Here is an 18,091-nt window from a genome sequence, read left to right as displayed (position 1 = left end):
CTGCATAGGAAGGGATCTTGGTTAGATGATGATGATAATGAAAACAATGACGATGATGATTAGGGTCAACGTTTATTAGGCACTCACTGTGTGCTCGCCTGTGTTCGAAGTCATTAAATCCTCCCGACAATATGATAAAGTAAGTATTCTGAAATTTCCACCTTGGAGGGGCAAAGGCTTCTGTTGCAAAAGTGCCTTAGCTGTCCCCTCCCTCAGGCTCTGTGAGAGGAGGAAGAAGCAAATATCCTGGGAGAGGTAATGAGATTTAGCAGAAAGAGTACATAAACTTTGGAGTCAGACTGGGCTAGAATCCCAACTTCTCCACGGACAACCTGTAGATCCTGGGAGAGTCACATGACTCCTCTGCATTTCAGATTCCTCACCTGTAAAGTGGGAAAAATACTATGTACTTCAAAGGGGTGAAAGAAGATGACAGAGAATGTATGAAAGCTCCTGTCTCCTGGTTTGTACTCAGGAAAAGGCATCATTGTTATTAAGTCTGCTCTGAGCTCCCAGACCCCATGCCTGGGCTTGGCCTGGCCATGTTAGTGTGTGCAAGTCTATTCCTTTTCCCTGAACTGCCTCAGTTTCCTTTGGGCACCTGTGGGCAACTGTATGAAGATGGAGGGGAGGAGCTGTAGCTGCCTTTAGCCACCACCCTGTCCAACCGGTGTTGAGCTAGAACTCCAGCCTGGCTCCCTTAGGTCACCAGTGCACATAGGTCTGGCCAGCCTGATTCAGATGTCCTAATCCTTTTATAATTCTTCTTGGGGCTGTCCTGACTTCAAGGCAGTTTCATTAGGTTTATATTTGACCCTCCCTCAGCACAGAGATGGGGTCCAACAAGTCTTTGCAGAGGGAGAAGGTTGGGGGTGAGGGTTAATGGCCAAGCCAGAGCTGGGGGTAGGCAAAGCAAGCCCCAACTTTGTGGCCTTAACAGGACAGAACTCCAGGCTCCAGGTACTTTCCTGTCAGTAGGTCACTTCTCAACCTGCCTTCTCAAATGCCAGGAACATAGCTGGCATCTTGGCTGGAAACCCCCAGGCATTGCTAGAAAATGCCTTTTCACTTGCACCATAGCAGGACAGTCCTTGCTCATTTAAACTATATTTAACCTCTTTAAATGCAATCCATTTCTAGCTTTCCCTTTTGCTTGGTCTGTGTCTTTAACAATCTGGTTAAAATGTCCTACAAGCTCTGGCAATGACACTTCTGAAGACCCCTGGCTAATCTCACTTGAACCTGAAAACAATGCTACAAAGTAAGCAGGTCAGAAATGGTTATCCTGAGGGAGAGATACTTGGTAGAGGTCGCATAGTGTAAGCCTGGCAGAACAGGGATCCAAATCCTCAGGTCTTAATATTACTCCATACTCTTTATTTAGAAAGTTGACAAAACATATGAAGTCAGTGACCTTAGAATAAAATCCACAGTCCTTACTCGGGTCTGCAAAAGCCTGCGTGATCTGGCCAGCTCTCCAATGTCTTCTGGCATCTCTGTCCCTTCCCTCCCTGTTCTTCTGCCCTTCTGGCCATCTGTTATTTCCTAGAACCTATTCAGCTCTTACTACCTCCAGGACTTTGCACTGATGTTCTTTGCCTGTCTCTTTCACAGTGACTCCTTCTCATCCTTTAGGTCTCATTTCAAAGTCCTTTTCTCAGAGAAAAGACTTTTACCCTGCTAGGTAGAGCCCCTCTGCTATTTCTTCCATAGTATTTTCCTTCCCAGCCCTTATCACATTCTGTAATTATTTTAATTATTGAATGAACAGATGGATTAATGACTTGGTACCCAAGTCATTCAATTCAATAATTTAACTATTAGGCAAACATTTATTGAGCACCTACTAAGGGCCACTCTTTCAGGAGCTGAGGTTACAATAGTGAACAAAGTTACAAGTCTCTGCACGATGGGGAAAATGTCTAGGGAAGGGAAGGAAAACAAATGGAGTTAAGGGTCACTCCAAGGGTTTTGGCTTGAAAGACTAGAAGGATGGTGCTGCCATTTGCTAAAATGGGGAAGAGAGTAGGTTGAGTGGATGAGAAGGTAAAAAGGAATGGTTTTTTTGGCTATGTTAATTTTAAGATGCCCTTTAGACAGTAAGGTGGAGATGTCAACTTGGCAATAGTATATATGTCTCCATAGTCAAGGGGAGAGATATGGGCTGGAAATATATTTGGGAATCTTCTGAACATTAATTATATTAAAAGCTATGTCCCTGGATGCGTGATTCTGAGAAGTGAATGTAGTTAGAGAAAAGGTCCAAGAGCCTCCAATATTTAGAGTTCAAAGAGATGAGGAAGAAATTGAGAGATGGCCAGAAAGGTAGGAATAGGAAGCAGAGTCTTCACTTGAGAATGAAGATGAGGGAGGAGGTATTGGAGGTTTGAAAGAAAGAGGAGAAAGCAGGAAGACATCATCTAGGAGCGAGAGAGTGCGAATGAACTAGAGTACAGTGAAATGAGGGCGGGCCCAAAAAAAGAATGTTTGCAGGGGTGGGATTATATGTTTGATCATGGATTTAAACTGAATAGGAAGGGAATTGGGGACATGGGGTGTGGGAGGGGGACGGACAGTAAAAAGTGAATTGAAGGTCCCAGTGGGCTGAGGGGTTATTTTGAGTCAGGGTACTAAAGAGAGTGGGATAGGAAGTAGGCATTGACAAGAGGATGCTTGAAATTGAAACTCAGGTCTTAAGGCCTAAGGTATGAGCAGGAAGGGGAGTAATGAGGGGGAAGGAGAAGCAGAGGTTGAGGAATTCAGAAGCTAGGATATTGAAAGGATCATCTATGTGCATATTGAAATCATCAAGAATTATGACAGATTAGTTTTGGAGAGTCTTAGTGTGGTTTTGGAGAGTATTTATGGGAGATAAGGTATGTGCCTGGCACACAATGGGTTCTCAATCAATGCAATTTGATCACTTATTTGCTTAATATTTATTCAGGGCGCTGGGGCTTCTCCCTCAGGTGCTTCCAAGGGAGGGCCCCGTGGAGGGTTGTGACATTACATTTCAGGTTGGGGTGGGGGTTGGGAGACAAGGTTGGGGCATGATCCTGGCCTCAAGGGAACCTATGGGTCCGTGCTGCGAGGCTGCCCCGTAGTCTAGGGTGCAGGTCCTTCTGCGGGCTTCAGGCTGGACTCCCACCACAGCCGCACGCCTTCAGCTCCGCGGCGGCAGCAGCAGATGGTGAGAAGTGGGTGGGCTGGGGGTATCTGCAACTGATCCCACAGTCGCTGGATTAATGAGGCCTCGTGCCCGCCTTCTTTTCTGCAGCATGCCAGCCGACAGTAGCTTCCTTTGCTGGGGTGGGTTTGTTTGTGGGAAATTTTTTGGCAGTGAAAGCTCAGCACCTGATTGAAAACTTCCTCTCCCCCTCATTTTTCCCCCTCCCCCAGCTCCTAGACTTGTTCTAATGTATTCTGGGGCCTCAAGCCTGCCCCCGGGGTTCTTCCTGGTATCAGACTGATGAAGCTAAGATCAGGTAGTCCTGCTCCTGCATCTACAAATGGGGAAACTGAGGCCTCAAGAATTTAAATATTCATTCTGTCACAGGAGGCTCAGGACCCTGCACATATTCTAGGCCCTTCGGGTGTCTAGCTGCATCCCCAGGTTAGCATAGACTCCACAAGTAAGAACTGGGATTGTTCATATTTGAGGTTCAGATGTATATAAGCATATCTGATGGATATTGAGATCGTGGGGAAAGGAGGCATTGGAAGCCAGATCACAATGAGGACAAAGGGGTCCCAAGAGAAAGCATCACTGTAAGTGTGGAGGGAGGCTGGCACAGAGGACCAGGTTAGTAAAGTGGCTTGCAGATAAGGAGCACTAGTTGTGGGCATAGTGTAAAGCTCTTCTTAGCCCACTTTGGTCTGGCCAAAAAACTATTTCAGTAAGGCACTCGGGGTCCAGCAAAGTGGGATAAGAGAAATAAAGGGTGCACCCCTAATGATAAGCAAGAGTGAGAGAGCAGGTGAGAAAGAGAGATATTCCTGGGGATCTGGAGGTGAGCAAAGATGCTGAGTTAGTGGGGTGGCGGGGATTGAGGCCACACGGAGCATGAGAGGTCAAAGATAGGTCAGTGCCACTGAATGGGTAGCCCAAGAGGAGCCCTGTCTGCACGGCAGACAGATGCAGGCAGCAATACAGCAATGACAATCTGGAGGTGAGTTGGGATGGAACTCATAGCAGTGGAGACAGTAGGGGCAGTGGACATCTGGGGTGAACCTGAAGTCCAATATAGGCTTCATCAAAGTGGTCAAACTGAGAGACACAGGCAACAGCCAAGTGGGGCAGAGTAATAAGCAAACTTAAACCGCTGAGACAAAGTTTTCTAATCTTTGTCACATAGTGGTGTATGTACAAAAATATTCATTTGTCCCAGTAGGGTAGAGAGACAGACTGTTTGGGGCCAGAGATGATTGGGGGTTGTAAGAGCCCAGGGCTTGGGTTGTAAAAGCCCAAACCCCTGGCTGCTCAGAGGGTTGAGGAAATAAACTGAACAAATCAATAAGAATGTGTTCACTGGTTGGGAAGCCCTGCAGTAAGGAATGTATTTTTCTCAAGTAAGAAGAGGTCTTGGGGAGATAATCCAGGGTTGCTGTAGCAGCTTAGAGATACCACTGAAGACCTAGGCTCCTCATGTGCTTCTAATCTGTTGTTCATAGTTTTTGACTATTGCCTTCATGGTTGCAACAAGACACTTGCAGTTCCGGACATCACATGAGTATTCCAAGTGGGAGGAAGGAAGAGGGGAAGGAGGGCAATGGCAAAGGGAAAACACTGTGTCATCTTTTAAAGAGCTTTCCTGAAAGCCTCACCAAGGACTTGTTACATCTCATTGGCCAGAGCTGTGTGATGTGACCACATCTAACCGTAAGGAAAACTGAAAGGTGATTTGTAGCTAAGCATTTTGTTGCCCCAATAAAATCAGAGTTCCATTAGAAAGGAAGAAGAAATGTGGGTAGGCCTGTGACAAATGCTGCATGTATTCAGGGAACAGTACGTAGTATTGCATAGTTGGACCACAAACTGTGAGGCAGGAAGAGGAGAGGGATGTGGCTAGTTGAGCCATCAGAGCCTCGGTGATGCAGGGCCTTGGAAGTCATTCTCAGGCTTCTAGACCATATCACCTTGGTGATGGGACTCCACTGATGGGTTGTAGGCAGGGAAGCGATTTGGTCAGATTAGTGTTTTTGACAGATCATTCTGGCTGAGGGGATGAAAAGAGTGCAGATGTTGAGGAGGGGAGGTCTCCTGTGAGGTTAGTACCAGAATCCATGTACATATACAGAAGGTCTCCAGTTAATCTCTGAATGAGATGATAAGACTTAAACTAGGATATCAGCCATGAGGAGGGGGAGGAGGGGAAGAATCTGAGAAATTTTCAGGGATAAAAATGACAGGGTTTGGTAAATGATTGTATAGTTAGGGGAAGGGGGTTGGAGTTTAGAAATACCCCTGATTTCCCCCATTTATTAGGATGAGGAATACAAGAGAAAAAGTAGGTCTGGAGTATATAGTTGACACTTGAACATCATGGGTTTGAACTGCATGGGTCCACTTATACACGAATTTTTTTCAGTAGTAAATACCGCAGTACTATACAATCCATGGTTGGTTGAATCCGGGATGCAGAGGGCTGGCTATAAGTTATGTTCAGATTTTCAACTGCCAGGAGAGTTGGCGCCCCTAATCCCCAAGTTGTTCAAGGGTCAACTGTATAATTCGTTCAAAATCTCACAGGATGCTGGTGGCAGAGCTAGGAACTGAATACAGCTCTCCTGGGCCAGTGTTCTTTCCATTACTCTGTTCTCCAACCTCTATCCTCTGGAGCCAGGAAAAACAGTCCACTGATGTCATTAGATCCACTGATTCTTCTCCCCCTTCTCTACTCACCAAGTCATGAGAGCCCAGAGATGAAGTTAATATGACGGTGGCCCCTTGCTCCTGGAGGGCCCAGTTTGATGAGGATGTGCTAAGGGAGTGGGCAGATGGGGCCAGCATAAACCCCAGCCCTGCTGTCACTGATGCTGGGGATCAGGGAGGGCCTGAACTGAGCATTAGCTTCTCCCCACAACTATTCTTTCTCTAATCCCTGCTTCATGGTTGGCTTGTATGTTAATTTCCCATTGCTGCTATAGCAAATTACCACAAACTTTGTGGCTTAAAATAACACAAATTTATTCTCTTATAGTTCTAGAGGTCTGAAGTCTAAGATCAAGGTGAGGGACTTCCCTGGTGGTCCAGTGGTTAAGAATCCACCTTCCAACACAGAGGACATGGATTCGATCCCTGGTCGGGGAACTAAGATCCCATGTGCCATGGGACAACTAAGCCCGTGCTGCAACTACTGAGCGCACGCGCTCTGGAGCCCGAGCAACAACTAGAGAAGCCCATGCGCTGCAACAAAGAGCCTGCATGCCTCAACGAAAGATCCTGCATGCGGCAACTAAGACCCAACGCAGCCAGAAATAAATAAATAAACAAATAAATAAATATTAAAAAAAAAAAGATCAGGGTGAGGACAGGGCTGTGTTCTTTATGGAGTCTTTATGGGAGAATCCATTTCCTTACCATTTTCAGCCTTTGGAGGCCACTTGTGCTCCTTGGCTTGTGGGCCCTTCTTCACATCACCAGCACATTTTGTTTCCATCATCACATCTCCTACTACTGACTGATCCTCCTGCCTCCCTCTTATAAGGACTCTGTGATCACATTAAGCTCATCTAGATAATCCAGATATAATAATCCAGAATAATCTCTCCATCTCAACAGAATCACATTTGCCAAGTACTTTTGACCATGTAAGGTAACATACCCTTGAGGTCCAGGGATTGGGATGTGAACGTCTTTGGAGGGGCCATTATTCAGCCTACCACAGCTGAGCACCTTCATTCTTTTTGTGCTCAGCCTTGTGCCTGACAAATAGAGCACAATCCTTGCCCTTGATGAACTCACGGTTTAGGGGCAAAGGCAGAGAAGTCAATAGCAAATTACTGTGCAGGGTGAGAGAGGGAAGAACAGGGACTTTGGGAAGCCAGAGGAGTGGTACATAACCTGGTGTGGGCGGTCGGTGGTGGGGAGGGAGCTCCAGAAGAGACAGTATCCATGCTGAACTTTGAGGAATGTGTAAGAATTAACCAGATGAATAATAATGATAATAATAATAATGAAAGGAAACATTTATTAGTTACTGCTATCTGCCAGGCTGTGTTTTAAGCACTTAATGCATATTAATGCATTTGATCCTCTCAATATCATGTAAGGCGGGTACTTTATCATCCCTATTTTATAGATGAGTAAACTGAGGCTTTGAGAAGATGATCCATCGGCTGGAATTTAGGTACTTCCCACTACTCTTTTTTTTTTTTTTAATATTTATTTATTTATTTTGGCTGTGCCGGGTCTTAGTTGTATCATGTGGGATCTTCGCTGAGGTATGCAAACTCTTAGTTGCGGCATGCAATAGGGATCTAGTTCCGTGACCAGGGATCGAACCTGGGCTCCCTCCATTGGGAACACAGAGTCTTACCCACTGGACCACCAAGGAAGTCCCCCTTCCCACTACTCTTAAGGTAAATATCAATGTCTTTCCACGGCTCATGAGGCCCTTGGTGATCAGGTCCCTTCTACCACTCCCATCCCAGCCCCGTCCCCACCTCCAGTGCTGAATCACTGGGGGCTCCTTTCAGCTGAGCCTCGTTCCTCTTCACCTCTGGGCCTTTGCCCAGGCTATTACCCTCTGCCTAGGATGGGACATACTCACCTTATCCTTCAGATCTCAGCTGAAATGCCACAGTATCAGGGCATTCCTGTCCTCAGTGGGCAGGTGTCCTTGTTACTCACTGTCAGAGTAGCCTGCACTTAACCTTAACAACACTTACCCCCTACTGTATACAAACATCTCTTTTGTCCCCTCATTGTATTCTCAGTGCTATATAGTAGGTGGTCAATGAATATTTGCTGAATCAATAAAAAATATAGGGGAAGACGAGTCTAGGAGTAAGCAGGGGCAAGACTGTCAGAGAGCACCCAGTCCAACCCTTTCCTTAAAGCTTTGGGAAATTGAGGCCCAAAGAGGTGCAGTGACTTGCCCAAGGTCACACAGTCAGTCAGAGGAAGAGCTGAAGATTCTGACCCCTGGTTCTGGGTTACTTCCATGGTTCCCAGTGTGATGCACCTGACCTTGCCCCAATGCCTGCCTGTCCAAGTATGATTCATCCTTCAAGATATAGCTGATTCCTAAACATCTCTAGGATGCCTTTCTTTTTACACCTCAATTTCATCCCACCCTGCCAAAGTTAGAATTGACTGCTCTTTTCTCTGTGCTCCTCAAACAAACGCCCTCTGGCTCTGATATCGCCCTGCAATGCTCAGCTTACCTTTTTTTGGGGGGGGGGCTGTGTTGGGTCTTTGTTGCTGCATGTGGGCTCTCTCCAGCTGTGGCGAGCAGGGGCCACTCTTTATCGCCGTGTGCAGGTTTCTCATTGAGGTGGCCCCTCTTGTTGCAGAGCACAGGCTCCAGGTGCCCTGGCTTCAGGAGTTGTGTCTCGCGGGCTCTGGAGCACAGGCTCAGTAGTTGTGGTGTACAGGCTTAGTTGCTCCGTGGCATGTGGGATCTTCCTGGACCAGGGCTCGAACCTGTGTCCCCTGCATTGGCAGGTGGATTCTTAACCACTGCACCACCAGGGAAGCCCTCAGCTTACACTTGCGCTCTTCCAAGGCAAGCACTGTGTCTGATTCCTCTGTACAGATGTGATGTGTGAAGTGTGTTGTGATACAGGAAAGCAGAGAGAGGTGGGAGTGTCCAGGAATCCCTAACCCAGCCTGAGGGTCAGGGAAGGTTTTCGGGAGGCAGTGAATCAGGAGCTGAACAAGCTGGATTAGCCACGTGGGTGGTACATGTGTGTTTGTGTGTGCTTTGAGTGAAATGGGGCCTGGTGGTAGAGGGCAGGGCATTCTAAGGAGAGGAATCTTAATATCTGTGAGTTGGGATAATGAGATATCCACATGGTGGGTGGGTTGGGGGGCAACCCAAAGCCCCTTTTCTCTGAAGGATTCAAATAAGGAGGTTGAACTGACTTCCAAGGACTTTCCATAGCTAACAAAGCAGGCAAGGCCAAGACCAATTGGGTGACAAGTTGGGGAGGGCTGCCCTTTACAAATAGTCTGATTGGATCATCTTGGGTGAGACAGAACTTATGACTCTTGTGCCTACAGTCAAGAGGAGTAGGACTTGGGGATAACAGTCTTTTCCCAGGTATTTGCTTATGAATGGAAGTGCCTCATCCTCTGCTCCAAAGCCTTCTGGCATCCTGCTTGTCTAAAGAAGTCCCCTGCCTCAGCCTGAGAATTCAACTCTTTTTCTCTTATTCTGCTGCCACCCGCCCATCGCTGCCTACCTAAGCTCCTCAGCACCTGCCTTCATCCCTTCACCAACCCCAGGAAGGCCTGTCTTAGCTCTACCTTGCCCAACCACTCCCCACTGTACTGCACAAGCTGCTCAAGCTGCCTGCCCTGCCCAAGCCATTCTTTACCAGCAGGCCATGTTGTGTAGCACATGACCCCAGCCCTGGCTTCAGCTATTTGGACCAGGTTGGGCTGTGAGAAGGCGAATTAATGGTACCAGCGACTTGTAAACACCAACCAACCGGGGCCAATCCGGTCCCTCTCTCTGGAATTTGAACTGTTTATTCAGGGACAAGTGGACCTCTGGTAAAGAGAAATCATTGAAGAGCCACAGGGAGTAAGGAAGTGAAATGGCTGAGTCACTGTAGTGGCCAGGCTCCAGAGGACGGACCAATTTGTTCTCTGTTTGCTGAGGAGCAATCAGAGCCTCTGCTGGTGTGCAGCTGGAGTTATTGTATTTCGAAAGCAGCCGAAGTGCCATGAGACCAAGTGAGATTTCCAAGAGCTTATTCCCACATGCATCCCCACTATTTTGTCCCTCCTTTACTTGAGGGTTTCTCTGTTCTTTACATCCAGGGGTATCCACCAACCTGGCCAGTCGGCCCTGTCCAAGGTCTTTTCCTCTGGGAATCTTTCTGGCTACAGTTTAATTCCTACTATTCTTCACTGAGTGCCAGAGACTTGATGTATTTTATCTCTGATCCTTCCTTCTCTGATCAGGAATCTCAGAGACATTAAACAATTTGCCAGGGAATTCAAACCCAGAACTTTCTTTCACCAGAACTCTCCTCTTACCTCCAGGTCATATTCTCTTCCCTTTCTGGGCCCCAGAATACTCCTTTCACTCCCCACAGATTTTATAAAATTTCCTGTGAGTCTCCTTTCAGCACAGAAACTATCTGGCATGGCTAAATAATTGTTTCATATGTCTTGTCCTTGTAACAGAATCCCAAACTTCCATTCCTGTTTCTTGTTTGTTTGTTTTCTGTCATAGCCTAATGCACACTGTCATGCACAAAATAGGTGGAAGAAAAAAAAAAAGGCTGAATATGTTTACTCATTGTGTGCCCCTAGCTCAGTGCCTGGCATGTGGCAGATGTTCAGGGTAAGGATTCTAGTGTAGACAAGGCTTAGGTGGGTTTCTCCCTGCCCCCCACCACCCTGCTGTACCTCACAGGTAAGTGGGTGTTCAACTGATGGTGGTGGTCACATTAAAAGGCCGTCAGTGTGCTTTAGTGGAAAGACAGTGGATTGGAGCCAGATGGCATGGGTGTAAATTCCAGTTCTGCCACCTGCTGTACAACCTTGGGCAAGATACTTAACGTCTCTGAGTCTGTTTTGTCAGATGTAAAATGGGGATTATGTTATGTGCCTCCCAGGATTGTTTTGAGGATTTGGGGGCAACACAGGTAGTGAAGGAGCTCCCACCACAGTAATACTGGTTCACACAGTGCTTTAATTTGTAGGGAGACTCATAGGGCCAGCTCCAAGGGCAGCTAAGGTGGCTTGTAAACATTCTTACCTTCTGATCCTATCCTTGACTCTTTTCTACCTCAATGACTTTTGGTGGTTTAAATAGATCTGCCAACAAATAATCTTTGTTTTTTGGCACTGCTGAGCAAACAGTGTTTAAAAACTATTACTTTTAGTTTTTCTTTGTCAATTTGCTTGTAAACCAATATTGTTGGATCTGTTTTTCCATTAAAGATTTGGGGAGAAGGTTAGCCCCAGGCACAGGGCATTAATGTTATTTCCCTTGTTCATGACATAACAGGACTCATCTCCACCTTTAATTGAAATGAAGCTCTAATTGTGACAGAATTGGATCATAGCTAGGGTGGTATAACCGGGGGCTTTGGGGCCAGATAGGCCTGGGTTTGAATTCTGTCTTCACCACCTACTCACTTGCACAAGATACCAAATCTCCCTGAATCTCTTCGTGCTCAATGTTAACCGGTGATGTTACCCTTCACTGGGTTGGCAGAAGGACAAAATGCTAAATGTATAGTGTCTGGCATATTGGAAGGATAATAAATGCTAGTGCTCTTTCTAGAAACCATTTCTTAAACCTCGAGGACTTTGCTGGAAACTTTTTAAAATAATTACATGGCATCTTGCAGTGGCATGTGAATCCACTTTGTATTTGAACTACTAGTAGATCAAGCTGGACTTGCATAGGGAAGCTTTTTGGTAATTAACCCGGGGTTGGGTGATTTTTAAGCCAGTTTTCATCCTGCTGCAGAAACAAAAAAAGAGGAGACTGGAGAAATGCTATTCCTTTAATTGAAGGAACACTTTTATGTTCTCAGGTCTATTTTAATCTTAAGTGCCGATTATGCATCATTCTCTCCTGTTAACAGACACTTCTGTAAGTGATCTGCACAGAGAGAAATATGATTCTAACATAAATACTGTACCATGAGAAATTATCTTATTACCTAATATGCCAAAAAGTTAATAAGATAAAGGAACAGTACGAGCCATTTTTGGACAATATTAAAACTTGATTTTAGCTCATGGAAATAAAATGTAATTTCCTGTTATTATTCTCTTTTTCAGGTAGAACAAAGGCAGTGAAGGGTGTAAGGATATTATACAGCTGTGTTCTGTGAACTCTTGTTAAGGCTGTGGAATGGATCCAGGAAGGATGGCCTCAAATTAAGATTTTAATAGCTCTTCCATTTAGAAATCACACTCTTGCTTTTAATGCTGTCTTGTTAGATCTGATTTTTGACTTTGCAGGTGAAAGTAGAAAACCCCATTTCCTATTCAACTGTACAAATGTTTGCCTCTGTGTGTTTGCATGTGTATGTCTGTTAGGGAACAAATGCATTGTGCCTACAGAAAGTCAGGACAAAACAATTTCAAGAACTGAGAGTTTCCTGAATCATCTACGGTAAAAGGCAATTAAATGCCGAATTTTGACAAGGATAAAGTAGCCAGACCCAAATACTGACTGAGTAGGGGCCCCAAGAGACTTTGTGTCAAATGTACTTTTAAATGTTATTCTTTGGGGTTTAAATGTTTTATTCAATAAATAATGATTAATCTTGATGAAAAAAATTTAAACAGGACTCAAGTGGATAAAAACTGCTGGCTGCAACCATCATTTGGTCAGTGCTTGATCTTTGGTAGTGGATGTAAGTAGTTTTGATGCTGGTGGTGATGATGTGGGGTGGTTATAGACACTAGCATGTTGTTTTTGGCCCTCTTCTCGTCCTATCACTTTGACAGAAATAACACTAAGTAAATGCCCTCAACCTTCTCTGGCATGCAATTCTTCATCCAAGCAAAACATAATGTACCTAGGACCTGAAAGAAATTTAATAATCTCTGCATTCTTGTGATTTGTTAGATCTTTCCTACAAACACCTACAGAAACTATACAATGTTTGCCTGGAGATTTGAGGTAACAGGCTTACACTTGCAGCAAGACGGATTTTTTATTAGATGTTAGGCAAACAAGTTGTGCTGATGATGGGAAGTGTTGCCAAGAGAGTGTATGTAGAATGTCCTTCTTTGGATACTTTAAAGATCTATTGAAACACCTACAGCTAATTGTGAAACTTTCAGGATAGATCTGTTGGAGGCTGGGGAATGAACTACATGAACTGGTAAGAGTCCATCAACTTCCAATATTCCAAAATAAGTATCCATTTGTTTACAGTGCACTAAAATGACACCTTTAATGAGCAGGGGTGGTGATGATTGGTAATAACTATCATAGGTTTGGCAGCAACATTTTTAGACCCTATGTACACATTTGCGAAGCTCTGTTATTCCTGGGGGTAGTAATTAGTTTGAATGCCCATTTCTCTTCAGAAAAGGAACATAGCAGCTTGTCTTTAAGACAAAACTAAAAGGAGAATCTTTAAGTATGCAAAGTTCAGGCTGACTTAGAGTTTTAATATTTAGCTTGGTTAATTAAATCCTATTCTTTGCCCTGAATTTAATTATCCCAACCATTGAGGTAATTTAATATAATAATAAAAAAGGAGCTAATGAGAAATGGAAGAGACTGACTATTCCTTCATCTGGATCAGTGGGGGCATTTCTTCTTCAAGTGTCAGTTTGTGGGTGGTGATGTGATGTTTTATGGGGTATTATGAATTTTCAATTAGTGAGAAGATGAAAAAGACAGGCAGTAGATCATCAATGAATGATCATATCAGGAAATCACTGAAAAGCTCATCTGTAAAGTTCAGGGCGTATTTTAATATGACTTCATGATACCTTAGGCAATCTTTTCCCCCTAGGCTGAGCTTAAATCACGTTCTTATACGCAGTATGAAAAAGTCCTTGTTTAAGGTTTCTATTCAAAGGTAAGAAAGTCAGATATTTGACACTTCTAAGCAAAAATGAGCTTAAATAAAGAGGTGACCTTTCTTTTCACTTCCAGTACAAGATGGTCTGTTTCCTTACTATTGCGCAAGCTCTGCCATCTCAATGCTGAGGTGCTGTGCAGTTGTATCAGACTTGGAGTCAAATCCCAGCTGGAAATTTGCTAGCTGTTTCAAGTTAATCTCACTGAGCCTCAGTCTTGTCATCTGTGAAATGAGGCTAGTGCTACCTCCTTCTTCCAGATGGCTGCAGGACCGAGAGAGAGAACGTAGAGGGCGCCACACAGCCTGTCTGACGCATAATAGAAGCTCCGCAAATAGTGACTCCCTTTCTTCTGCACAAGTCGCAAGTGTGCTTATAAATGAATAACAGACACTAGTGCATCATAATGCCAAACACAATGCCAAATCTGTCGGCTCATTATCAACCAGGACAGTGCTCCTCACACTTTAAGGTACCAGTGATTCACCTGGGGAGCTGGTTAAATATAGATTTGCATTCAGCCAGAGATTCTGCATTTTAACAAGCTCCCAGATGACACTAACTGCTGGTTGGAGACCATACCTTTAGTAGTGTGGAACTAGGGCAATGACTTTTGAATACTGAGTTGACTTTGAGAGACTGGGCTAAGTTGCAAAACAGAAATTTACTCTACCTTTTTTGTTTGTTTGTTTAATGGTAAAAATATTGGGGAAATCTGAAGATGCTACAGAAAAAAAAGTGTGAGTGAACACATTTAAAAATCTGGGAAGCTCAAATCCATTCTACACACTTTCATTTATTGTCTGGACAAAGTACAAATAATTCAAACACAACAAGATTATGAAAAAAAAACATTTACAATACTTTCCCTCAGAAATCATCTAAACTAGCAAGATTAACATGAAGTCATTCATTATAACTAAAGTATACAACTGCCTGGTCCTAAGATTTTTTTTCCTTTTTTTTTCCCCCCCAAGAGTGAACACTTTATAGAGAAGAGATTTTGGCATGCCTTTCCCACTAATGCTTAGCAAATGCATCAAACTTTGCCAGCAAACTGAGTTCATTCATAGCAGGTGATGTAAAAAGGTTTCCCTGAATGTTGAACGAGTGTTCTCTGAACTGAAATCTGGTGTTTTTTTTCTCAAAACCGAAAAGAGGAAAAAAAACAGAAAAAAAATTTAAAGGAGGAGTCTATAATGCAGCCGTGGTTTTCGTTACCTCTCTACCACTACGGCTACTACTACAAAGTTTGCCTCTTTAGTGTGAAAACAACAGTTCTGTCTACATGCACTTAGTGGGTTCAGCATGAGAAAAAAACGCACAAAATAAGCACAAGTTATAAATAACCATAACGTTTTATTACCATTAAGACTAAACTGGTATTGAAAAGATTGTATATAACAAGACAAGAAAAGCAATAGCAAATTTAACTATCAACTAGATTATGCATAGCGAGTAACTGTTTCTATTACCCAGGGAAGAGCATGAACCCTTGTATTTTTTTGTTTTGTTTTTGTTTTAAATATATAACCGTACAAAGCACAAATATACTAAAATGATCAGTGCACTGGACGTGGGAGAATGCTCCCTCAGTCATTTTGTTCCCTTAGCTCTGTTTTGTTTTCCCCAATCTGAATTACATTAAAATAAAGACCCAGTTGTTTTTATTTTTCTACTGTGCAGTAAGAAAAAATATTCACAACAAACATGACAATATATCAAACAATAGTTCTACACAAGTTACCTTGATACCTCTTTAACTGTCACTTAAATATCATAAGAAAACATTTTAAGACATATACAAACAAAACTAGCCAAGTGTTACAACTTATAATAAATTAACCCAAAGAAAAAATAACTTTATATATATATATTTATATTGTATATACACATACACACACAACAGAATGACACAATAATATGCTTCTTCCCATAGTTTAAGTAAACAAATAAGTAGTCTAGCCAATCTAGCTATATTTGATCTCGGCCATAGGCATCATCACATCTGCGATTAAATAAATAAGTGTTTCAAGCAACATAAACAGTGTTTCAAATGTACCAACACAGCCCAATTCTATCAGCATGGGCTACAAAGTGAATTTGAAAATTCCTTAATGAATTTAAAGCAAATGTAGTTTTTGTTTTCCTCTCCTAAACACATTACATTTAACTATGATACTAAGATATGTAAATAATTTCGTAGCACCTACTGCTCAAACTAAGGAAGTTTTAGATCAAAAGGAAAAATTAATCTTTTTAATTTTTGTTCTGCTGACATCCCATACTGATGACTTAAAGAAAAACTGTCTTTCAACTCATCTCCTTGCTTTTGGGTTTTGACTGTGGGGAACTGTGGTACCCTGGGTAGAATGAACACTCCTTTCCCCTAGTAATTAATAATTTTTTAATTATTATTACATGCTATGAAAAGATATGAAGATCATCTGTTTATAGCCCATCCTTCAAAAAACAGTCTACGAATCCAGTTTAAAACACACATCTTGATCTCTAAAAAGTTACCAGTGCAGTATGAACGCGACAAAGTTGTCAATTTCCCCTAAATTAGCCAGTCAAAATATTTTTTTCTCAAATCCAGATTCTCTTGTAAAAATTCTTTATATTTTATAAAAATAGATTTTTCTTGAAACCCATTTTCAGCAAAGAGACCACCTCTTTGGCAACGTTAATGTTATTAAATTGTTAATGTCATCAGGTATCCCCCTCGCCCCCATCCCCTAACAGAAGACTGTTTTAGTTCACATGATATAAAAGAAAAAAGGAAAAATAAAAAAATTTGCAAAAGTTTTTTTAATTTTTGCAATTTTTATTATTCCTCTTTAATTTGTGTGGGTTTTTTTTTTTTAACCAATCTGATTGGATCAACATTTTGACAAAAAAGAAAAATCTTTTTTTTCTTTCTTTGAATCCCATTACTTTGTAAAAATTGTTTTATTTTTATTATTTTTTTTTGTTTTTTGTTTTTCTTCTTCAAATGAGCGAATGGTCATCTTAAAAAGACCCACCTTCAAGGAAGGTAGTAAAGTTAGCTGGCTGGGTAAAAATCCCTGCACGTCGCTATCTATGTATATTATAGTCAACAACGACAGCTATGAAAGAACATTCAATGCATCAAAGGTATTTTTTTGTGTTTTTTTTCTTTTTTTCTAAGCATTATAAAATCCTTTCCTGGTACACCTCAGGATAATCCAATGTTTTAATACTTAGGCAACACTGGCTTATAAAGTCCATGGTTGAATATAAGCCTTGAAAAGTTTGTTTCTCTCTCTTTTGTGTGTGTGCATGTGTATGTGTGTGTGCGCGCGTGTGTTTTGTTCGTATATATTTATATATATATTTTAATAAGTAAGGATGGGAAATTCAGGACTTGTGGGCTTTGTTGGTTTTAAAGGAAACTTGCAACACTCGGTCTCCCAGGCGGTACCCGTTGAGGCTGGCAATGGCCATGGCTGCCTCATCATAGTTGGTCATGGTGACAAAGCCGAATCCCTTGCACTTGTTGGTGTTGAAGTCACGGATGACTTTGACGTTGTTCACCGCACCAAAGGGGCCGAAGAGCTGCCAGAGGACACTCTCGTCGGAATCAGGGGACAGGTTGTAGACAAAGATGCACCAGCCTGTTCCTGTGTGACCAGGGATGTTCATTCCCACAAGGCTTGTCATCCCGTCAATGGTGATTGGGGAGAACCTGGGGGGACAAGCAGAAGGGGGGACTGGTCCAGACATCAGTCTGACCGTGGATAACACACAGATGCACAGACACAGACACGGGGCAGAGGCCTGAGTGAGTGTTTGCAGGAGAGTCTTCAGGGTTTAAAAACCAAAATACAAAAACTAATGTCTGTGGCATTTCTTCTAATGGGAACAGTTAGACTGGCTAAGGCACGTATATGCCAAGAGAAAGGCCTAGGTCAACTCCTAAAAACCATGAAGAACTCCCAAAGCAAGGCTCTGTCATACTATCAATCAAGTATATGTTCATAGGGTATCCCACTCTGACCCTCACCCTCCCTCCCCACAATAGATCGTGAGCTCTTCAGAGAAGGGGCCCTACTTCATTCATCCTTTTACTCTACTTATTTATTCAGTGGAGCCCATATGGGAATCTCACAGACATGACACGTAGAAAACACTCAGTAACTGCTTATCGATTGAATAGGTGAATAACACTGGTGGATGTCGATGCTTGGGACATTTCATTTATTTTTTAAGCCAGTTTAGGAGATGGCCCTAGAAGTGCTCAAGTCTACCATCTTTGCAGTCCCTTGACTTAACGGTTGTCAAAGATCTCTCAGTATTATCAGGCATGGAGATACATGAGATCTCTCGATA

The 18,091-nt window shown here is 43.0% G+C and overlaps 1 protein-coding gene and 1 long non-coding RNA gene across 6 annotated transcripts in view; one reads left to right on the top strand and one right to left on the bottom strand.

Annotated features, from left to right (window-relative positions):
• LOC130705539 (uncharacterized) overlaps positions 1-12,422 on the top strand; it is a 45,184-nt gene extending 32,762 nt beyond the window's left edge. For both annotated transcript variants that reach the window (XR_009005820.1, XR_009005819.1), the window contains exon 3: positions 11,975-12,422. This is a non-coding gene — a long non-coding RNA (uncharacterized LOC130705539). The remainder of the gene's footprint in view (positions 1-11,974) is intronic.
• Positions 12,423-16,782: 4,360 nt separating this feature from the next.
• Positions 16,783-18,091, bottom strand: part of ELAVL4 (ELAV like RNA binding protein 4) — a 79,048-nt gene continuing 77,739 nt past the window's right edge. For 2 of the 4 annotated variants that reach the window (XM_007164485.2, XM_007164484.2), the window contains exon 7: positions 16,783-17,489. In XM_007164485.2, coding sequence (XP_007164547.1) covers positions 17,120-17,489 — 370 coding nt within the window. In that variant the 3' untranslated portion in view covers positions 16,783-17,119. The remainder of the gene's footprint in view (positions 17,490-18,091) is intronic. The other 2 variants (XM_007164486.2, XM_007164488.2) reach the window with 1 other exon arrangement.

This window comes from Balaenoptera acutorostrata, chromosome 1 (assembly GCF_949987535.1).
Source record: "Balaenoptera acutorostrata chromosome 1, mBalAcu1.1, whole genome shotgun sequence".
Classification (NCBI taxonomy): Eukaryota; Metazoa; Chordata; class Mammalia; order Artiodactyla; family Balaenopteridae; genus Balaenoptera; species Balaenoptera acutorostrata.
The sequence above is the reverse complement of the archived record's forward strand: the minus strand, read 5'-3'. Positions and strand labels throughout refer to the sequence as shown.